Source organism: Macaca thibetana, chromosome 13 (assembly GCF_024542745.1).
Source record: "Macaca thibetana thibetana isolate TM-01 chromosome 13, ASM2454274v1, whole genome shotgun sequence".
Taxonomy (NCBI): Eukaryota; Metazoa; Chordata; class Mammalia; order Primates; family Cercopithecidae; genus Macaca; species Macaca thibetana.
Window position 1 is genome coordinate 37,241,268 of NC_065590.1, and position 18,063 is coordinate 37,259,330.

The 18,063-nt window shown below is 43.4% G+C and overlaps 3 protein-coding genes across 3 annotated transcripts in view; 1 reads left to right on the forward strand and 2 right to left on the reverse strand.

The window, feature by feature from the left end:
- NFU1 (NFU1 iron-sulfur cluster scaffold) overlaps positions 1–18,063 on the forward strand; it is a 532,135-nt gene that overhangs the window by 134,029 nt on the left and 380,043 nt on the right. The gene's annotated exons all lie outside the window — the stretch shown is intronic.
- SNRNP27 (small nuclear ribonucleoprotein U4/U6.U5 subunit 27) overlaps positions 1–18,063 on the reverse strand; it is a 716,203-nt gene that overhangs the window by 120,269 nt on the left and 577,871 nt on the right. The gene's annotated exons all lie outside the window — the stretch shown is intronic.
- The window catches only part of ANXA4 (annexin A4), a 192,089-nt gene that overhangs the window by 39,612 nt on the left and 134,414 nt on the right, over positions 1–18,063 (reverse strand). Inside the window, exon 3 of the mRNA XM_050754504.1 lies at positions 6,194–6,248. Coding sequence (XP_050610461.1) covers positions 6,194–6,202 — 9 coding nt within the window. The 5' untranslated portion in view covers positions 6,203–6,248. The remainder of the gene's footprint in view (positions 1–6,193; positions 6,249–18,063) is intronic.

Sequence of the window (18,063 nt, forward strand, 5' to 3'; positions counted from 1 at the left end):
CCACACCAAAGCGTTGCAGTCAGCAAAATCCAGACTCTGAGACACAGCACTTAACAAACGACCTAGTTTCTTTGACAAACAAATGGCAAGGAGAATTTAAAGAGAGAGATGGAAGGGAAATACAGTTTAAAAGACATTGAAAAGGAACATCAATGATCATAATGTGAACCTGTAGTACCATAATTTGGATCCTAAATTAAACAGTAAAAAACAAAAGACATTTATGAGACAATGAAAATTTGAACATTGACTTGACATTTGATGACACTAAGGACTTGGTTTTAACATTTTTAGATATAAGAACGGCATTATGGTGATTTTTCATTTTGAAAAGAGGTTTAATCTACTGAAATAGTTTACAGATGAAATGATAAGATGTCTTGGTTTGCTTCCAAATCACACAGGTGGAGAGAAAGGGGAGGAAGTGGAGATAAAGAAGAAACAGGCCGGACATGGTGACTCACCCCAGCAATCCCAGCACTCTGGGAGGCTGAGGCGGGCAGATCTCTTGAGCCCAGGAGTTTGAGACCAGACTGGGCAACATGGTGAAACCTCATCTCTACAAAAACATACCAAAAAATTGGCTATGCATGGTGGCACAGGCCTGTAGTCCCAGCTACTCAGGATGCTGAGGTGGGAGGATCTCTTGAGCCCAGGAGGTGGAGACTGCAGTGAGCCGAGAGCACACCACTGTGATCCAATCTGGGCGACAGAGTGAGACCCTGTCTCAAAAAAAGACAAAAAACAAGAGTGACGATGAGTTAATAATTATTGACAGGTACACAAAGGGGTTCCTTATAGTATTCTGTTTACTTTCATATATGTTTAAAGTTTTCCATAATAAAAATATTTAAATAAATGAACTAAAAATAAAAAAGAAGGCAATCAGAGAGGTGGGCTGGGACCAGAGCAAGGCAGCCCTTCAAGCCAGGTAAGGAGTTTGTATTTTATTCTAAGTGCAGTGAAAGCCACTGACAGGTTTTGAGCAAGGAGATGGGGACACACAATCTGACTTAACGATTTAAAAGATCCCCTGGGCTGCTGTAGGGAGACGCAGAGACCATTTGAGAGTCTGGGCCAAGATCTGGGGGTGGGATATGAGCTAGACTAGGGTGAAATAGTTAAGATGGAAATAAACAGGAGAACAGACAGCTCAGCACATGTTTTGGAGCAAAGGCGACAGAACTTGCTGATGGACTGACGTGGGAGGTGAGGAAAGAAAAGAATCAAGTATAACTCTAAATCTTTTCCCCTGAGCAGCTGGGTATCATTTACCCAGATGGGGAAAACCGGAGGAAGACTACTAGATTTAGGGTGGCAGTGTGGGGTGGGATTTAGAGGTTCTATGTTGGAAATATTAAGTTTGGGATGTCCATTAAATATCCCAGTGGAATTGTCAAAAAGACAATTGGTTACACAGTATAAGTCTAGAGGTCACATCCAGCATAATAAAGTTAGGACGCATCAGCATTTGGGTGGCACTTGATGAGATGACCTGGAAAGAAAGTGAAAATAGGGACAGGAACTTAGGATAAGCCTGGGTCTCTCCAACAGTACAGGTCCAAGATGGGAGAGCCCAGAAAGGATGGCTGAGAAGGGGTGGTCCTTGAGCTCATAGGAAATCCAGGATCGAGCACTGTCCAGAGGCTGAGGAAGGAGGGAGTAGCTGGCGCTTGGTCTAAGAAGCTTAGTGGGAAGGAGCATAAGCACTGGAGTGGGGTATGAATCTTACCTTTACCTCTTTCTAGCTGTGTGGCCTGGGACATTTCATTTTTCTCACTTGTATATTGGGAATAATGATAACTCACAGAAACAGGATAATATAGGAATGTACTTAGCACAAAACCCAGAAAAAAGTAAACACTAAAACAAAAACTCAGAATCATCATCATCATCATCATCATCATCATCATGAAAGAGGACTTCAGCTGTGCCTCCATAATAAATAAAATAATGAGATTCTTTCATCTATTTCTTGTATTACATCTCCACACAAGCCTATGGGGTAATGCCAAAGCAGAATCTAGGATGCAGCATTTGTACAAGGTGGCAAAAACGGCGTGGAATAGAGTTAAAGTTTTCTGATAATCTAATTGGACCCAAGAATGTAATATGGGCCATCTAAAGGAATGGAGGATTTTTATACCCTTAGTGCAGTTCTCTAGTGAGCCTGACTTGAGCTTACTGCACTAGACCACCCTGGCCTGGACCTCTCAGGCCCATAGTGGCCCACATCAAGCCCGTCTAAGTCCTCAGGTACCCAGGGCATGGGCCTTCTCTGCTGCAAGACCAGGCTTTCATGTCCTGGATATGATAAACATTTAGCACTTGGTCATCACCCTTTTATGTCTGACAGAGGAACGCAGAAATGTATGACATCAACTTCCTTGGGCACTGTTATTGGATGAATTGTATCTCCCCCACAAAAAAGACACATTGAAGTCCTAACCTCCAGCACCTCAGAATGTGACCTTATTTGGAAATAGGGCTGCTGCAGATTAATCAGTTAAGATGAGGTGATACTGGAGTAGGGTGGGCCCCTGATCCAATATGACTGGTGTCATTATAAGAAGATGTGGACATGAGAAGACAGAGGTAAAAGGGGCGAGAACCGTAGGACAAAGGCAGAGATGGAAGTTATGCAGCAGCAAGCCAAAGAATAGCTAGGACTGCCAGCAAACCCCCAGAAGCTAGGAAGAGGCCCAGAAGGCTTCTGCACAGGTGTGAAAAGGACCACAGCCCTGCTGACACCTTGCTTTGGGTTTCTGGCCTCCAGAACTGTGAGGCAACACATTTCTATTATTCTAAGCCACCCAGTTTGTGCTATTACTTTGTTTTGGCAGCTTCAAGAAACTAACAGAGGTACTTTACTTCTTTTCTTCTATTATATATCAGTAGTAATACGCAAATTGGTGACTTGCTGTCAGAATTCCAACATGGCCTTTGGCCCCAGCATGAGACAGCTTTCTCAGTTGAATGTTTCACAAGGTTCTTTTGGAACTCCCGTATTGAAAAATTTTTGGATGGCATTCAAACACTGCATTCAACTATTAAGCAAACTACATTGCTGAGGGACACTACTGTGGGATTAGGATTAATAGATAATAAGGTGAATCGATAGAGGAATTGGCAAGGGTGGTTCTGTTTACCAGTTAGCATTCTTAGTGACTCTTTTTCTCTAGGAAAAAGATCAAGAAATGTGTTCCCTGTTAGCCCATATTGATTAAATTTCAGAGTATAATATACCATTATCCATTCTGGGAAGACACGGAATTCTGTCCCAAGAGGGCCCATTGTGATAGCAGGCAAAGGAAACAGAGAGGATACAGAAAGGAATGATGAAAATGAATAGATAAAAATAGGTGCCATATCACAATTGATGAAATGTTGTTATTACATTAATAATGAAGAAGATATATGCCAAAAAGAACGGAATACAATACAATGGATACTAATGAGCAAAAAAAGGAATGGAGGAACAAACTACTGATGCAACAACACGGATGAATTGCAAAAGAATATAACGCCCAGAAAAAGAAGTCAGACACAAAATAGTACCTACTCTATGATTCCATTTATAGGATGTTCTAGAACAGGCAAAACTAACTTATGATAACACTCAGAAGAGCAGTTGCATTGCCTGTGTGGAGTGGAGGGTGGGAAGGGGAGTTGATACGAAAGGGGCATGGAGGAGCTTCTAGGAATGATAAAATGTCCTACCTCGATACACGAGTAGGTAATGTGGGTATATACATTTGTCAAAACTTATCGACCAGTAACCTTAAAGGATGTGCATTTCACTATATGCAAATTATATCTCCATAAAACATGTTTTAAAATCTTGAATACAATGATTTAAAAACATATTGTAGAGAATTCAGCAAATTTTTTAAACATTAAGAAGAAAGCAGGGCGCGGTGGCTCATGCCCGTAATCCCAGCACTTTGGGAGGCCAGGGTGGGTGGATCATGAGGTCAGGAGTTCGAGACCATCCTGGCCAACATGGTGAAACCCTGTCTCTACTAAAAATACAAAAAAATTAGTCAGGTGTGGTGGTGGGCACCTGTAATCCCAGCTACTTGGGAGGCTGAGGCAGGGGAATCGCTTGAACCCAGGGCGGAGGTGGTAGTGAGCCGAGATCACGCCACTGCACTCCAGCCTGGGCAACAGATTGAGCCTCTGTCTCAAAAAAACAAAAAAAAAAAAAAACAAAAAAAAAAAAATTAAGAAGAAAATTAAAACATAACCACTAGAGTAAATAATTTTAATGATATGAAATGTAATATAAACATTACATTATCTCATTAGCATAGAGAAGAGATAAAGCATAAGATCAGAGTGAATCCATAACTTGTTTCCTATTTTCCTGTACTAAGTAGAGGAAAAGAAAGGCTATAAAACTGTTGTTTATCCTCTTATTACTCTTATTGAAAAATCATTATACATATGAGTAAGGTCTAAAATAAAATAATGGCAAATAGTTGGTGTTTCCAATGTTGTGACTGGATAGTGTGGTTTTCTTTTTAAAATGTCCTTTATCTGTCTAATAAATAATAGTCATGATAGAAAAACAGGTTTTAGGAGGAAAGATGAGAGCAACTGAGGTAATTTTCCTAGAGTGGAAAGCACACAAAGAGCCACTTAATTACAGTCTTCATTTGTAGGAAAGCTGTGAGCCTACTGAAGACAGGAAAAGCATCTCATTAATTCTGGGTCCCAGTACCACATCTGGCACAAAGTAGGGGCACCATAAGCATTTCTGAATAAATATTCTCCACGTTGGCTAGGCACAGTGGCTCATGCCTGTAATCCCAGCACTTTGGGAGGCCAAGGTGGGAGGATTGCTTGAAGCCAGGAGTTTGAGACCAGCTTGGGCAACATAGCGAGCCCCTCATCCCTATAAAAAATAAAAATAGGCCAGGCTCGGTGGCTCACGCCTGTAATCCCAGCACTTTGGGAGGCTGAGGCGGGTGGATCACGAGGTCAGGAGATCAAGACCATCCTGGCTAACAAGGTGAAACCTCATCTCTACTAAAAGATACAAAAAATTAGCCGGGCCTAGTGGTGGGTGCCTGTAGTCCCAGCTACTCGGGAGGCTGAGGCAGAAGAATGGTGTGAACCGGGAGGCGGAGCTTGCAGTGAGCCGAGATAGCGCTACTGCACTCCAGCCTGGGCAACAGAGGGAGACTCTGTCTAAAATAAGTAAATAAATAAATAAAAATAAATAAATAAAATAAAAAATAAAATAAATAAATATTTTTAAAAAATTCTCCATGGCTAGGGAGAATCAATCAGCAAGAAATTGATTTTAAACTAAAGCATGAGAGATTTGGGGCACACATGAATAAACCTTTGACTGTCAGAGATCATGAAGAAATTTCTGGAACATCTAATGCAAAAAAAAAAAAAAATTAAGAGTATATTACTCTTTGTTCAGGATAATTCACTTTACACATCCATCTCCCTAAAGGAAGGCAAATCTCAAGCTGGAAGGCTCTCTGGTTCCTTTCTAGGTATAAGATTTCCACTTCTATTATTGCTTCCTCCAGAAGACCATGGACCAGAATTACTTGTCTATTCAGAAACATATTTGGGTGAGAGAAGGCGAGCAGATGGCCAGCCTTAGGTAGAGCCATGTTTTCAGCTAAGAGGCTCAGCTTCCACCTCAGAGCTGAACTGTACAGAACTCTCAAAGGGATTCAATTCGATGCTTGTTCCAAAGATCAGATAACCAAGGTCCAAGGTGTCTGATTACTGTGTAAAGCAAGAGGCGGCCCATATTGTTAGGAAATACCCCTCTTCAAGAGCCTCAAATGATGTGGCTACCTCAGAATATGGATAGCAGTCCTCTTCTGGTGGTAGAACCTGCAGAATTTTTAGTTTTTCCTTTTTAAATGTTCTAAAATAAACATGTAGTGCCTCTGTAGACAGAAAATTACAACTTGTTTCTATATTCTCAGGATGTTAAAAGAATTCAAATAATTCTCTCTTTGAATCAGTTTTCAAGGTCAAGTTGCTTACCACCCCTAAAATAAATTTAAATGATGTTTAGAAATAGATCTGCCTTTTCATGTCCTCCTCCCTTCCCTCTATTGAGTAAACAAGGCTTTGTTTAAGCTAACAGTCGCTGCGCCCACATTCTGTACCTGTTAGCAGCTGGCACCAGATAAAGTTGAGGTAGTTCACAACTTACCACGGCCATGACTCTAGGTCAAGATCAGAGTTCAGTCACCCAAGCAGAAGTTCTTCTGTGATAAAAGCAGAGGGGAAATGATTGTGATCAAGGAAATGGCATTAAAATCATTCATCAGGATAACTTGCAGTTTGCATGAAGCTAAGCCATGAGGAAATGACATCCAACTTAATCAAAAGGCCAGTTACTGATTAGCCAAAGATACAAGGAGTGGGCTAGTAATTAGAGAAACTGTTAAAAAAGTCAACTTTATCATACTGGTAAAATATTTTCCTACCTGTTCTTCTGTTTGGAGATACACACGACAGAAAGGATTCCTATTGTTTTGTTAGGGTAAGGTACCATTACTTGTACTCAAGCTGGACACAGATTCTGAACTGAATGTTATAGCAGACCAGAAGAGGTTCCCCCTTTGAGAAAAGAGATAATCCAACTGCATCAGAGGAAAGTACAGCATACCAGCCTCCCCTCCGTGTGTGCATCTGTGTGAGTGTGTTTGTGTGTGTGTGTACGTGTGTGTGTGATGACAGGCCAGCAGCCCAACCAACATGAGAATCTTTTCATTTCCCAATGGCGATTTTTACTGCCACCATTCTAGGATTAAAGATGTTTCTTCCCTTTAAGCTGCAGGCTTATCCACTCAACTTTGTCCTCGGTTTTCAGTACCCCCTCTTTCATCATCATCACACATTTCTTTCAGTTGTTCAGAATGCAAGAAATGTCTTCATTGTAGTCTAGGACTCTTGTGGAGTTCTCATGATATATAAACAGTCCCCTAACGGCAGCCCACCACCTCCTGTTCCCATATCTAAGTCATATGAACAAGGCACCTTCTCTTTTCTTGCTTTTTTTGAGTCAGGGTCTCCCTCCATGTCCAGGCTGGAGTGTAGTGGTGCAATCACAGCCCACTGCAGCCTCAAACTCCTGGACTCAAGCGATCCTCCTGCCTCAGCCTCCCGAGTCACTGGGACTACAGGTGCAAACCACCTGGATAAGGTTCCTTTTCTCAGAATTTAGTTAGATCCTCGATACTCAAAGAGTCATCCGAGAACCAGGAGTACATGCATTCCTGGGAGCTTGTTAAAAATGCAGAATCTGGCTGGGCACGGTGGCTCATGCCTGTAATCCCAGCACTTTGGGAGGCCGAGGCAGGTGGATCATTTGAGGTCAGGAGTTTGAGACCAGCCTGGCCAACATGGTGAAACTCCATCTCTACTAAAAATATAAAAATTAGCTGGGGGGTAGTGGCACACGCCTGTAATTCCAGCTACTTGGGAGGCTGAGGCAGGAGAATCACTTGAGCCTGGGAGGCAGAGGCTGCAGCGAGCCAAGATCATGTCACTGCACTCCAGTCTGGGTAACAGAGTGAGACCCTGTCTCGAAAGAAAGAAAGAAAGAAAAAGCAGAATCTCAGGTCCCTACCCCAGACCTACTCCCAGAATCTGCATTTTTAGAAGATTCCCCAAATATTTGCCTGTACAGTAGTTTGAAAAGCACTGGTCTAGATAATCTGACCAAGCAGCGTGCCTTTTGATGATAACTAAGTCCTTCTTAACCCACCTTATTACCACTTAGGCCTTGTTTGATCACATTTGCTTTTTACCTTCCAGTTTCATTCTTCCTGTTTCCCATCATTCATTGCCGACTGACCCCCTATTACCTGCGGGTTCAACTAAGGGGAGAACCAACTAGTCCTGGGGCACAGCCTGAGCAACGGTGCAGAGGTGGGAATGAGCTGCAGTTTCAGGGATAATGAGGAAATGCGGGCATGACAGCAGAGGGCTCATTCCAGGGAAAGCTCAGAAACAAGGTTGGAAAAGCCAAAGCAAACTGAATGGTATGGGCCTTGCATGCCTGGCTGAGGAGTCTGGCTTTAGAGCATACCACAGGTCATGGGAATACTGTGGAAAGCTTTTTGTTATTTGCAGAGAAGTGCCATAATAAAAGAAAAACTTTAGCAAGGTACTGTACTTTACTATAGGGTAAACTGGAAAGAGAGACTGGAGTGAGGGAGAAGGAGTTAAGAAGGCTTGAGAGATGACTACAGGAACAGATGGGTAGAGGCAAAGGCCTGGGCAGGGTGTGGCACTGAAATATGATATACGGAGGATGTTTGGAAGGCTTTATCAGATGTAGTGACTCATGGACTGTATAGATTTACTCATTCAATCACCAAATGTTCCTAAATGACCTCTCACAACACTTCTCCAGGCACACTTGTTCTGTTGATAGAGATAATGCAGTGGATAAGACAATGAACCTGCTGTCAAGGCATTTATAGTCTACCAGGAGAGATAAACAACACATTTATTTTTTAATTTTATTTTTTACATAACTAGACATCTTTATCTTTTGATAAATAGTTTTAACAAACGTAATTTTCAAGCTCTTTCCACAATAGAAATCATTACTTGAGCCCCTTATTTCATTAAAAAAAAAAAAAAAAAAAGGATTCATTCTGACTTCTCTTTCCTTTCTTTTGGAGGCAGAGTGTTGCTCTGTTGCCCAGGCTGGAGTGCAATGGCACGATCTCGGCTCACTGCAACCTCTGCCTCCCGGGTTCAAGTGATTCTCCTGCCTCAGCCTCCTGAGTAGCTGGGATTACAGGCATGTGCCACCACGCCTGGCTAATTTTGTATTTTTAGTTGAGATGGGGTTTCTCCATGTTGGTCAGGCTGGTCTCGAACTCCCAACCTCAGATGATCCGCCCGCCTTGGCCTCCCAAAGTGCTGGGATTACAGGCGTGAGCCACTGCGCCTAGCCCAACTTCTCTTTCTAAATGCCAGATATACGTCAACCAGGCCTCTTCTGACCCCAGAGACAGCAGACTTGGTGACAGTGCCGATATCTGCTGTAGAGATGCATTGTAATTTGGCTAACTCTAATTAGTTCTGATATTAACAGGCCCAGCATAGGCTGCTAAAACACTTTGACAATTTTAAAATATATTTTTAACTCTTCTAACTTCTACTCAACTTCTTTGCCACCAACAACAAATTTTAGAAGGAATAAATGAGATAATTTCTGATTTTGGCGAGATGATGAAAATATAACAGGATGACAGCACAGAACAAGGATCGGCAAACCACAATAGCTCATGGGTGAAATCCTGCTTTTGTATGACCTACAAGCCAAGAATGTTGTTATATTTTTTTATAATTGACTAAAAAATCAAAAAAATGATATTTTATGACGTGAAAATTATACAAAATTCAAATTTCAAAGACTTATTGGAACAGTCACACGTGTTTGTTTACATTTTGTCTGTGGCTACTTTCAAGCTACAACAGCAGAAATGAGTAGTTGTGACAGAGACCATGCAGCCCAGGAAGCTAAGAATATTCACTGTCTGGCCCTTCACAGAAAACATTCGCTGACCCCTGACATGGAAGATAACAGGATCAGGTTACTAGGAAGGAGCTGGCCTGGGCAGGGCGATCCAGGAGGCATCTCTGAGTTGACATCTGAACTAAGACCTGAATGAAGGGAAGGGGCTAGCCATTCAAAGTTCTGAAGGAGAACTCTCAGGCAGCTGGAACAGTCAGTGCAAAGGCCCTGAAGCAGAAATGGGCTTACTGTGTTTGAGGGATGGACAAAAGCATTGTGAACAAGGGCAAGAGTGTCATAAGATGAAGATGCAGTCAGGCCATACAATATTGTGACCTAGAATAAGGAATATACACCTCTTCATCCTCCTGTTCCTGGTACAGAACTCCTAAATCCCTTGGAATTTTCTAAGTGATAAGAACAATAACGGTGAAAGGAGCATATTTTGTTATTCATAACAAGCCCCATTAACCACACCTGAGTTCATGTTAATGAGGGGATGTCTGGAAAGCCACCAGATAACTCTAGGATGGGGGACTGGTTGCTCCAGTAAAAAAACTCTGTGATAGAGAGTTGGAATTTTCAGTCCAACCTCTCATCTCATGGGAGGGGAGAAGGGCTGGAGACTGATTTCATTACCAATGGCCAATGATTTGATCAATCATGCCTATGTAACGAAGACTCCATAAAAACCCAAAGGACGGTGGGAAATAGGGAGTAAAGGGTTTGAAGAGCTTCCAGGTTAGTGAACACATGGAGGTGCGGGGAAGACGGTGCATCTGGAGAGGCCGTGGAAGCTGTGAGCCCCTCCCCACATGCCCCACTCTATGCATTCTTCCATGTGGCTGTTCCCAGACTGTATCCCTTTATTATAAACCGATAATCCAGTAAGTAAACTGTTTTCCTGAGTCCTGTGAGCCATTCTAGCAAATGATGAAAGTCAACAGGGGGTCATGGGAACCTCCGATTTCTAGCCATTCCATCAGAAGCACAGGTGACAGGCTGCACTTGCCACTGGCATCTGAAGTGGGGAGACTTGTGGGACTGACCCCTTAACCCAAGCTTGTCCAACCTGTGGCCCATGGGCCACATGCAGCCCAGGACAGCTTTGAATCTGGCTCAACACAAATGCGTAAACTTTCTTAAAACATATGAGATTTTTTCAATTTTTTTTTTTTTTTTTTTTTTTTAGCTCAGGAGCTATTGTTAGTGTTAGTATATTTTATGTGTGGTCCAAGACAATTCTTCTTCTTCCAATGTGTCCCAGGGAAGTCAAAAGATTGGACACCCCTGCCTTAACCAGTGGGGTCTGTGCTAACTTGATAGTGTCAGAACTGAGTTAAATTGTGGCATACCCAGTTGGTGTCCAAAGAGAACTGAAGAACTGCTTGATGTGGGAACCCCCACCCCGCCTCCTCACCCACCCACATCTGGTGCTAGAAGTGAAAAAGTGTTAAAGTATAAGGAAAAAATAGTTCGTTTTCCTATACAATCAGTGTCAGAAGTGAGGTTTGCTAGAATGGCCCCAGCTTGCAGGTTTGGGAAGAAAAAGAACGAAAGGGTTAGGGATGAGGAACTTTGATTCCTAGGTGGCCACATGGTCATGAGACAGGCAGGCTGGTGGGCTCCCTATTTTTAAATGGTCTGGGCCAGGCACGGTGGCTCATGCTTGTAATCCCAGCACTTTGGGAGGCTGAGGTGGGTAGATCGCCTGAGGTCAGGAGTTCGAGATCAGCCTGGCCAACATGATGAAACCCCATCTCTAATAAAAATATAAAAATTAAGCTGAGCATGGTGGTGGGTGCCTGTAATCCCAGCTACTCAGGAGGCTGAGGCAGGAGAATCATATGAACCCCCAGAGATGGAGGCTGCAGTGAGCCAAGATTGCACCACTGTACTCCAGCCTGGGCAACAGAGTGAGATTCTGTCTCAATAAATAAATAAATAAAATAACAATAAATAAAATGGCCTGGAAGAAAATGATAGAAGCCTTTCACTCAAGCTCTAACTTATCTAACTCTCAGTCAATTAATAACAAAAGACCCAAGAAGCTTATTAACCACAAGCTCCTATTTCAGGGGGCTGGGGACTTCCCTGGAGCCCTGCATGCATAGCTAGACTTAAAGTCCAACCTACAGTTACCCTTCCTCATTTTAAGGCTCAAAATGAGTGGGGTGGAGATTTAAAATGCTAATGTTGCATATGATGCATGAAGAAGCATGCTGAGCTACTGTGTGAGTGCTAGAAAAGCCTCTCCTATACATGCTCTGATGTAACCCTTTCCCATAGAAAGACCCTATAAAACTAACCCACACACTATCCTCTGAGAGCAGTCTGTTTCTTGTCCTTTCTCAGCACTGGCTCCCTTGTGCACAAGCCAAAACAAACTTTTTCTTTGCTGCTATGTATGGTGATTGCTCTTGATTTCTATCCTGGGTAATTACAAGAACCCAGGGCATTGGTAACAGCCACCCATGGTACAGAGTAGCATACCATGCTGAGATCTGTTAGTAAAGGTAAAAGCTACCCCAAGGAGTTGGCTTACTGGATGCATACGGAAATGCAAACTAGTAAGAAAAGGTGACATATTCAGTCCCTTGCTTATTGTTATCTGTCATAGCTAAAATAAAATTAAGGGAGAGTGCTGGGTCAGACCAAGCTCAGATTTCAGTGAGTCTATGCTCTAGCCACTAATTGCGAAGCCACCCACCAATGGCAAAATTATGCTGAGATTACAGACAATATCACTAAGAACTCTGGTAACCAAGAAGGCAGTTCATGTGGGGTGGAAGGCAAACCATGAAACGATTGAAAACACAGGGTAGAGTGTGAAGAAATTATTTTTTTTTTTTTTTTTTTTTTTTGTGATGGAGTCTCGCTCTGTTGCCTAGGCTGGAGTGCAGTAACACGATCTCAGTCGCCCAGGCTGGAGTGCAGTGACGCGATCTCAGTCGCCCAGGCTGGAATGCAGTGACACGATCTCGGCTCACTGCAAGCTCCGCCTCCCGGGTTCACGCCATTCTCCTGCCTCAGCCTCCCGAGTAGCTGGGACTACAGGCGCCTGCCACCACACCCGGCTAATTTTTTGTATTTTTAACAGAGACGGGATTTCACCGTGTTAGCCAGGATGGTCTCGATCTCCTGACCTCGTGATCCGCCCGCCTTGGCCTCCCAAAGTGCTGGGATTACAGGCGTGAGCCGCCGCGCCCGGCCAGAAATTATTTCATTTTGTAGATCAGTATCATAAACTTCCTGAAGAACCTTTATTCAAATGTGTTGTGTGAGTAACTAAGTGAGTGACAGTGTCTTAGGTTTTGAACACTGCAGAGTATTCAAAACGCTAGCATTCATGTTTGGGTTGATGCAGGACCCACAGCTCTCCATGGAGCAATTGCAGATGTTTCCGGTGGTCCAGAGGCATAGGAGGTTATTCCTGAGAGAACATCCAGCCTGGTGGACTGGAGAAAAGCCACACTAAGGTCTGTTTACCCTGAGAAGGGGGACTGTTCCTCTCCCCTTATAAAAGTCAAGTAGAACACCCCTGATGAAGCAGCTGATATGCTTCATATGCAGACCACACAGGACTGGCTTGATGATCATCGGGGTATCTGTCTGCTGAATATGCCTGTTACCCAGGTCATGGTAAATGCTGCGGTTAAGGGCGCTCCTTTTGGCCGGATGCAGTGGCTCACGCCTGTAATTCCTGCACTTTGGGAGGCCGAGGCAGGCGGATCACCTGAGGTCAGGAGTTTGAAACCAGCCTGGCCAACCTGATGAAACCCCATCTCTACTAAAAATACACAAAATTAGTCAGGCGTGGTGGCAGGCGCCTGTAATCCCAGCTATTCGGGAGGCTGAGGTGGAAGAATCACTTGAACCTGGGAGGTGGAGGTTGCAATGAGCTGAAATTGCACCACTGCTCTCCAACCTGGGCAACAACAGCGAAACTCCATCTCAAAAAAAAAAAAAAAAAAAAGGCGGGGGGGCTCCTTTAACATAAACACCTCATATAACCTTACCGCTGCAAAACCAAGGGAGTCTTATTGAATTTCCTCTCTCAGTTTCCCCTTATGGGTCTTTCAGATGCTAATAAAAACATGAGGTTAGTTAAGAGAAGAATGGAGAAAGGCACAGAGAGTCAGAGACTCGTCTTAGCAGGGTGGAAATTTTTAAATGGTTATTAACACATAGGGCAGGGTGAGATGGCTCACGCCTGTAACCTCAGCACTTTGGGAGGCAGGGGTGGGCAGATCACTTAAGGTCAGGAGTTCGAGACCAGCCGGGCCAACACAGTGAAATCCTGCCTCTACTAAAAATACCAAAATTAGCAAGGCATGATGGCGCATGCCTGTAATCCCAGCTACTAGGGAGGCTGAGGCACAAGAATCGCTTGAACCTGGGAGGTGGAGGTTGCAGTGAGTTGAGATTGTCCCACTGTACTCCAGCCTGGGTAACAGAGTGAGACTCTGTCTCAAAAAAAAAAAAAAAAAAAAAAAAAAAAAAAAAAAAAAAAAGAAAGAAAGAAAGGAGAATAAAAAAATATTGATAAACAAACAAACAAATAAAAGTCATGGGCACAGCTTAAGACCTTCATAGATCCCAGCCAGTCCTTGGTCTGGAGGCCCTGTTTCATGTCATGTGAATGATCCACATGTACCCATATCCCTTGGTAAGTATGATTCATATGCTAATTGGCTGACAACCCTGGCAGATACAGCTTTTCAGAGCAAGGGCCTTCCCTTTGCTTTCATGTAGTTTTGGAATAAATGACAAGTGAGGAGGCAGGGAAGGGGGACACCTCTCCAAAAAAGGCAACCTTTAATATGAACATTCCACTCCTTTCTACCACATCAAGAAGTGGAAAGACACCTTGATCAAAGCCTTCTGGAAATACTGAGAGTCATTATGCAAGGAGCTAGAAATATTTCACTTAAGGAAAAAGAAGGTATCATACTTGAACACTGGATACTTTTAGTCAATTTACTTTGAAACTCGGACAGCACACAGTGTAATATACACATTTATATACAGACAGCTGTTGTTTATTTATTAAAGTTTTACTAGTATGAAACAAATTTCTTTTTTTTTGAAACAGAGTCTCGCTCTGTTGCCAGGCTGGAGTGCAGTGGTGTGATCTCTGCTCACTGCAACCTCCGCCTCCCGGGTTCAAGTGATTCTTCTGCCTCAGCCTCCCCAGTAGCTGGGATCACAGGCGCCTGCCACCATGCCCAACTAATTTTTGAATTTTTAGTAGAGATGGGGTTTCACCATGTTTGCCAGGATGGTGTCGATCTCCTGACCTCATGATCTGCCCACCTCGGCCTCCCAAAGTGCTGGTATTACAGGTGTGAGCCACTGTGCCCGGCCACCAAACAAATTTCTAAATAGAGTATAGAAATAAATGCAGAAAATGGTACTCCTCGATTCTTGTTATATCAGATAATATGTATAAAGTCAGTCTACACAAATGCTTATTAGCCTAGAGCCTGGGACCTGGTAAGGCCTCAATAACTCTTGGCACAAGGATGGGGGGAGCAGAAAGAGGAAAGAAATGCACCCCCCAAAACACAATTGCTGTAGGCCTCTCTTAGCTGCACACAATGATAACTCCCAAGGACTGAAAAGCCTTTCTTCTGGAAGCTCCACCTATAACCTTCCCACCTCATTTTCCACCTGCCTCGCAGTGCCATACTCTTAGCAGAGCCTCTGCCCAACATTCTTTGCTACCTCAGCTTCCTTGATTCCTTTGTTCTTTCTCTCTGAAGGCCTTTCCACAATCCATAAGCTGCACATTATGACCAATTCCACAATGACTCAGACTGTGTTGGGGGTTTAAAAGCTCCTTTGCTGCTCATAGATGGGGCAAAATAATTAGCAACTATACCTCAGTTTTTACATTTGTAAAATGCAAACACGCCCCCATTTTGGGGGTGACTCAAATAACTCTAAAAGCATCAGGACTGTTCCAGATGGAAGGATGAAGCCTGAAGGTGATGCACTTTTTAGTGATGTCTTTAAAAACCTAGGCTTGGCCGGGCGTGGTGGCTCACGCCTGTAATCCTAGCACTTTGGGAGGCCGAGGCGGGCGGATCACGAGGTCAGGAGATCGAGACCATCCCAGCTAACACAGTGAAACCCCGTCTCTACTAAAAAAATACAAAAAATTAGCCGGGCGTGGTTGTGGGCGCCTGTAGTCCCAGCTACTCGGGAGGCTGAGGCAGGAGAATGGCGTGAACCTGGGAGGCGGAGCTTGCAGTGAGCCAAGATCGCGCCACTGCACTCCAGCCCGGGCGACAGAGCAAGATTCCGTCTCAAAAAAAAACAAAAAACAAAAAACCTAGGGTTATGAAGAACATGGGTAGGTGAGTACAGCTTCTTAACAGTGTCTGAACTCTACAACTAGGGCTTAGGATAGGGATCTGAAGTTTTAAGACATAGTTTTAGAGCAACTGAAAGATAGTTGGGAATTAAACATATGAGACCTATCTCAATAGCAGTTACCAAAGGGAAAAATAAGTTGTAAATAACTTCAACTTATTTCAACTAAGATTAAATAAATTCATGGAAATAATTTACAATGAATTCATAAAGAAAAAGTAGGTATGTTGAGAATACATCTATACTGGTTTCCAGGATGTCCAGAAGGATAATAATACACTACAACACAAATTGCCCGCTTGTATCTGCCAGAAATGGGCAAGCCAGGTGCTGACTCAAGTAGAAAGTTTCTTATGTTCTTATGGCAGACTGCAGGGATGTGGAACAAGGACTTCTGATTTCAAGTCCTATTTAGTAGGCTATATGTGGAGGCAACGGTATGGTGCATTCTCCTCTCTCACCCAGAATTTGGAAAGCAGGCAAAGTAGATACTTCCCTAAGCATTAGACTAGTAAAATCAGCAAACACCCATCAAAACAAAGATATGCAAACGCATTTTAATGGGAAAGAACAGCTCCTGGGTTGAAGCAGGCTTGCTGGAAGGTATTAGCATGTTTAAAGAAAACTTGTGTCTATCAGCAAAGCAAACTCCATGCAAAACTGGCACAGATGCTCACTTTGAAACATTCATCTAAGCCCTGTCCTACGGAAAGGGTGAAGCCAGTGGTCAGGGTCAGGTATTTCCCCACTGTGAAGATGAATTCTGTCCATCTAATACTTCCTTGTTCCATGGCTGCCAAGCACCTTTTAGACTAGAGTTTGGCTTCCCAAATTAACCTGTCTACAAATATTGGAGCATGAGGATTTTTGCCTAAATAATACATATATATATATATATATATATATATATATTTTTTTTTTTTTTTTTTTTTAAGAGACAGGGTCTCACCCTGTTGCCCAGGCTGCAGTGCAGTGGTACAGTCATAGCTCACTGCAGCCTCGAACTCCTTAGCTCAAGAGATCCTGCCGCCTCAGCCTCCTGAGTAGCTGGAACTACAGGCACATGCCACCATGCCCAGCTAATTTTTTTTTTTTTTTAATTTTCTAGAGACAAGGCCTTGCTGCATTGCCCAGGCTAGCCTTGAATTTCTAGGCTCAAGTGATTGCCCGCCTCACCCTCCCAAAGTGCTGGGATTACAGGTGTGAACCACCATGCCTGGCTCCGTATTTCTTAATATAGGTAAATTAGCAACATGTGTGTGTCTGCACGTGTGTGTGTTTGCACATGTGTATGTGCATACAGGTTTAATGAGCCTGGTGAATAGGAACCCTCCCTTTCTTGCCGTGCTGAGAGAGAGTTTCTCTGGGTCTGCTGGATGTTGCATTGTGGTGAATTCACCCCGGTAACTGATGCTCTCCTTCAGACCCCATCACAACTTGGCGGCCTCCATTCAGGTTCCTAACACTGACCCACATCCCAGAACAGGCCACCTGAGCCTACAGTATGAAGGGACCTGCCAGCCTTGTGGCACATTCCTACTGAATCCTCTTCGCTGGAAGATCACATGTGAGTGAGTCATTCACTATTTTTCTTTGGTACATGGTTTCACTTTACAGCCCACAAGGATGACAAATTTAAACCACTGGTCTGCAGATTGCAAAGGGTGTGACTGGGCCCCACCCAAATACTAAAGGCTTTCAAAACCGTCTATGAAATAGGAAAATGACAGTAACTCTCTTTTTTTCCTCCTTTTTTTCTTGGAACTTAGATCCTTCTAAAAGTAAAGGAAGTTTTATTGCAGTGACGGGGTTTGCGTCAAGAGAAATAACATTTTAAACATGTATTCAAAGGCAAGATGTAGAAGCTAAAGGAATGAAAACAAATTTGGAGGCCTGCCTGCTAGGCCATCTGAAGAAAGAATCGATTCCAGCCTAGCACCCAACTAGTAACTTACAGAGGATCTTTTGTCCATATTTTGGCCAGTTATTCACAGGATTGCTGAAGGTAATAATAATCCTTTTAATCCACAAGTAATTCAAAAATACGTATCTTAGGCCTGGTGCAGTGGCTCACACCTGTAATCCCAGCACTTTGGGAGGCTGAGGCGGGCAGATCACCTGAGGTCAGGAGTTCGAGACCAGCCTGACCAACATGAGGAAATCCT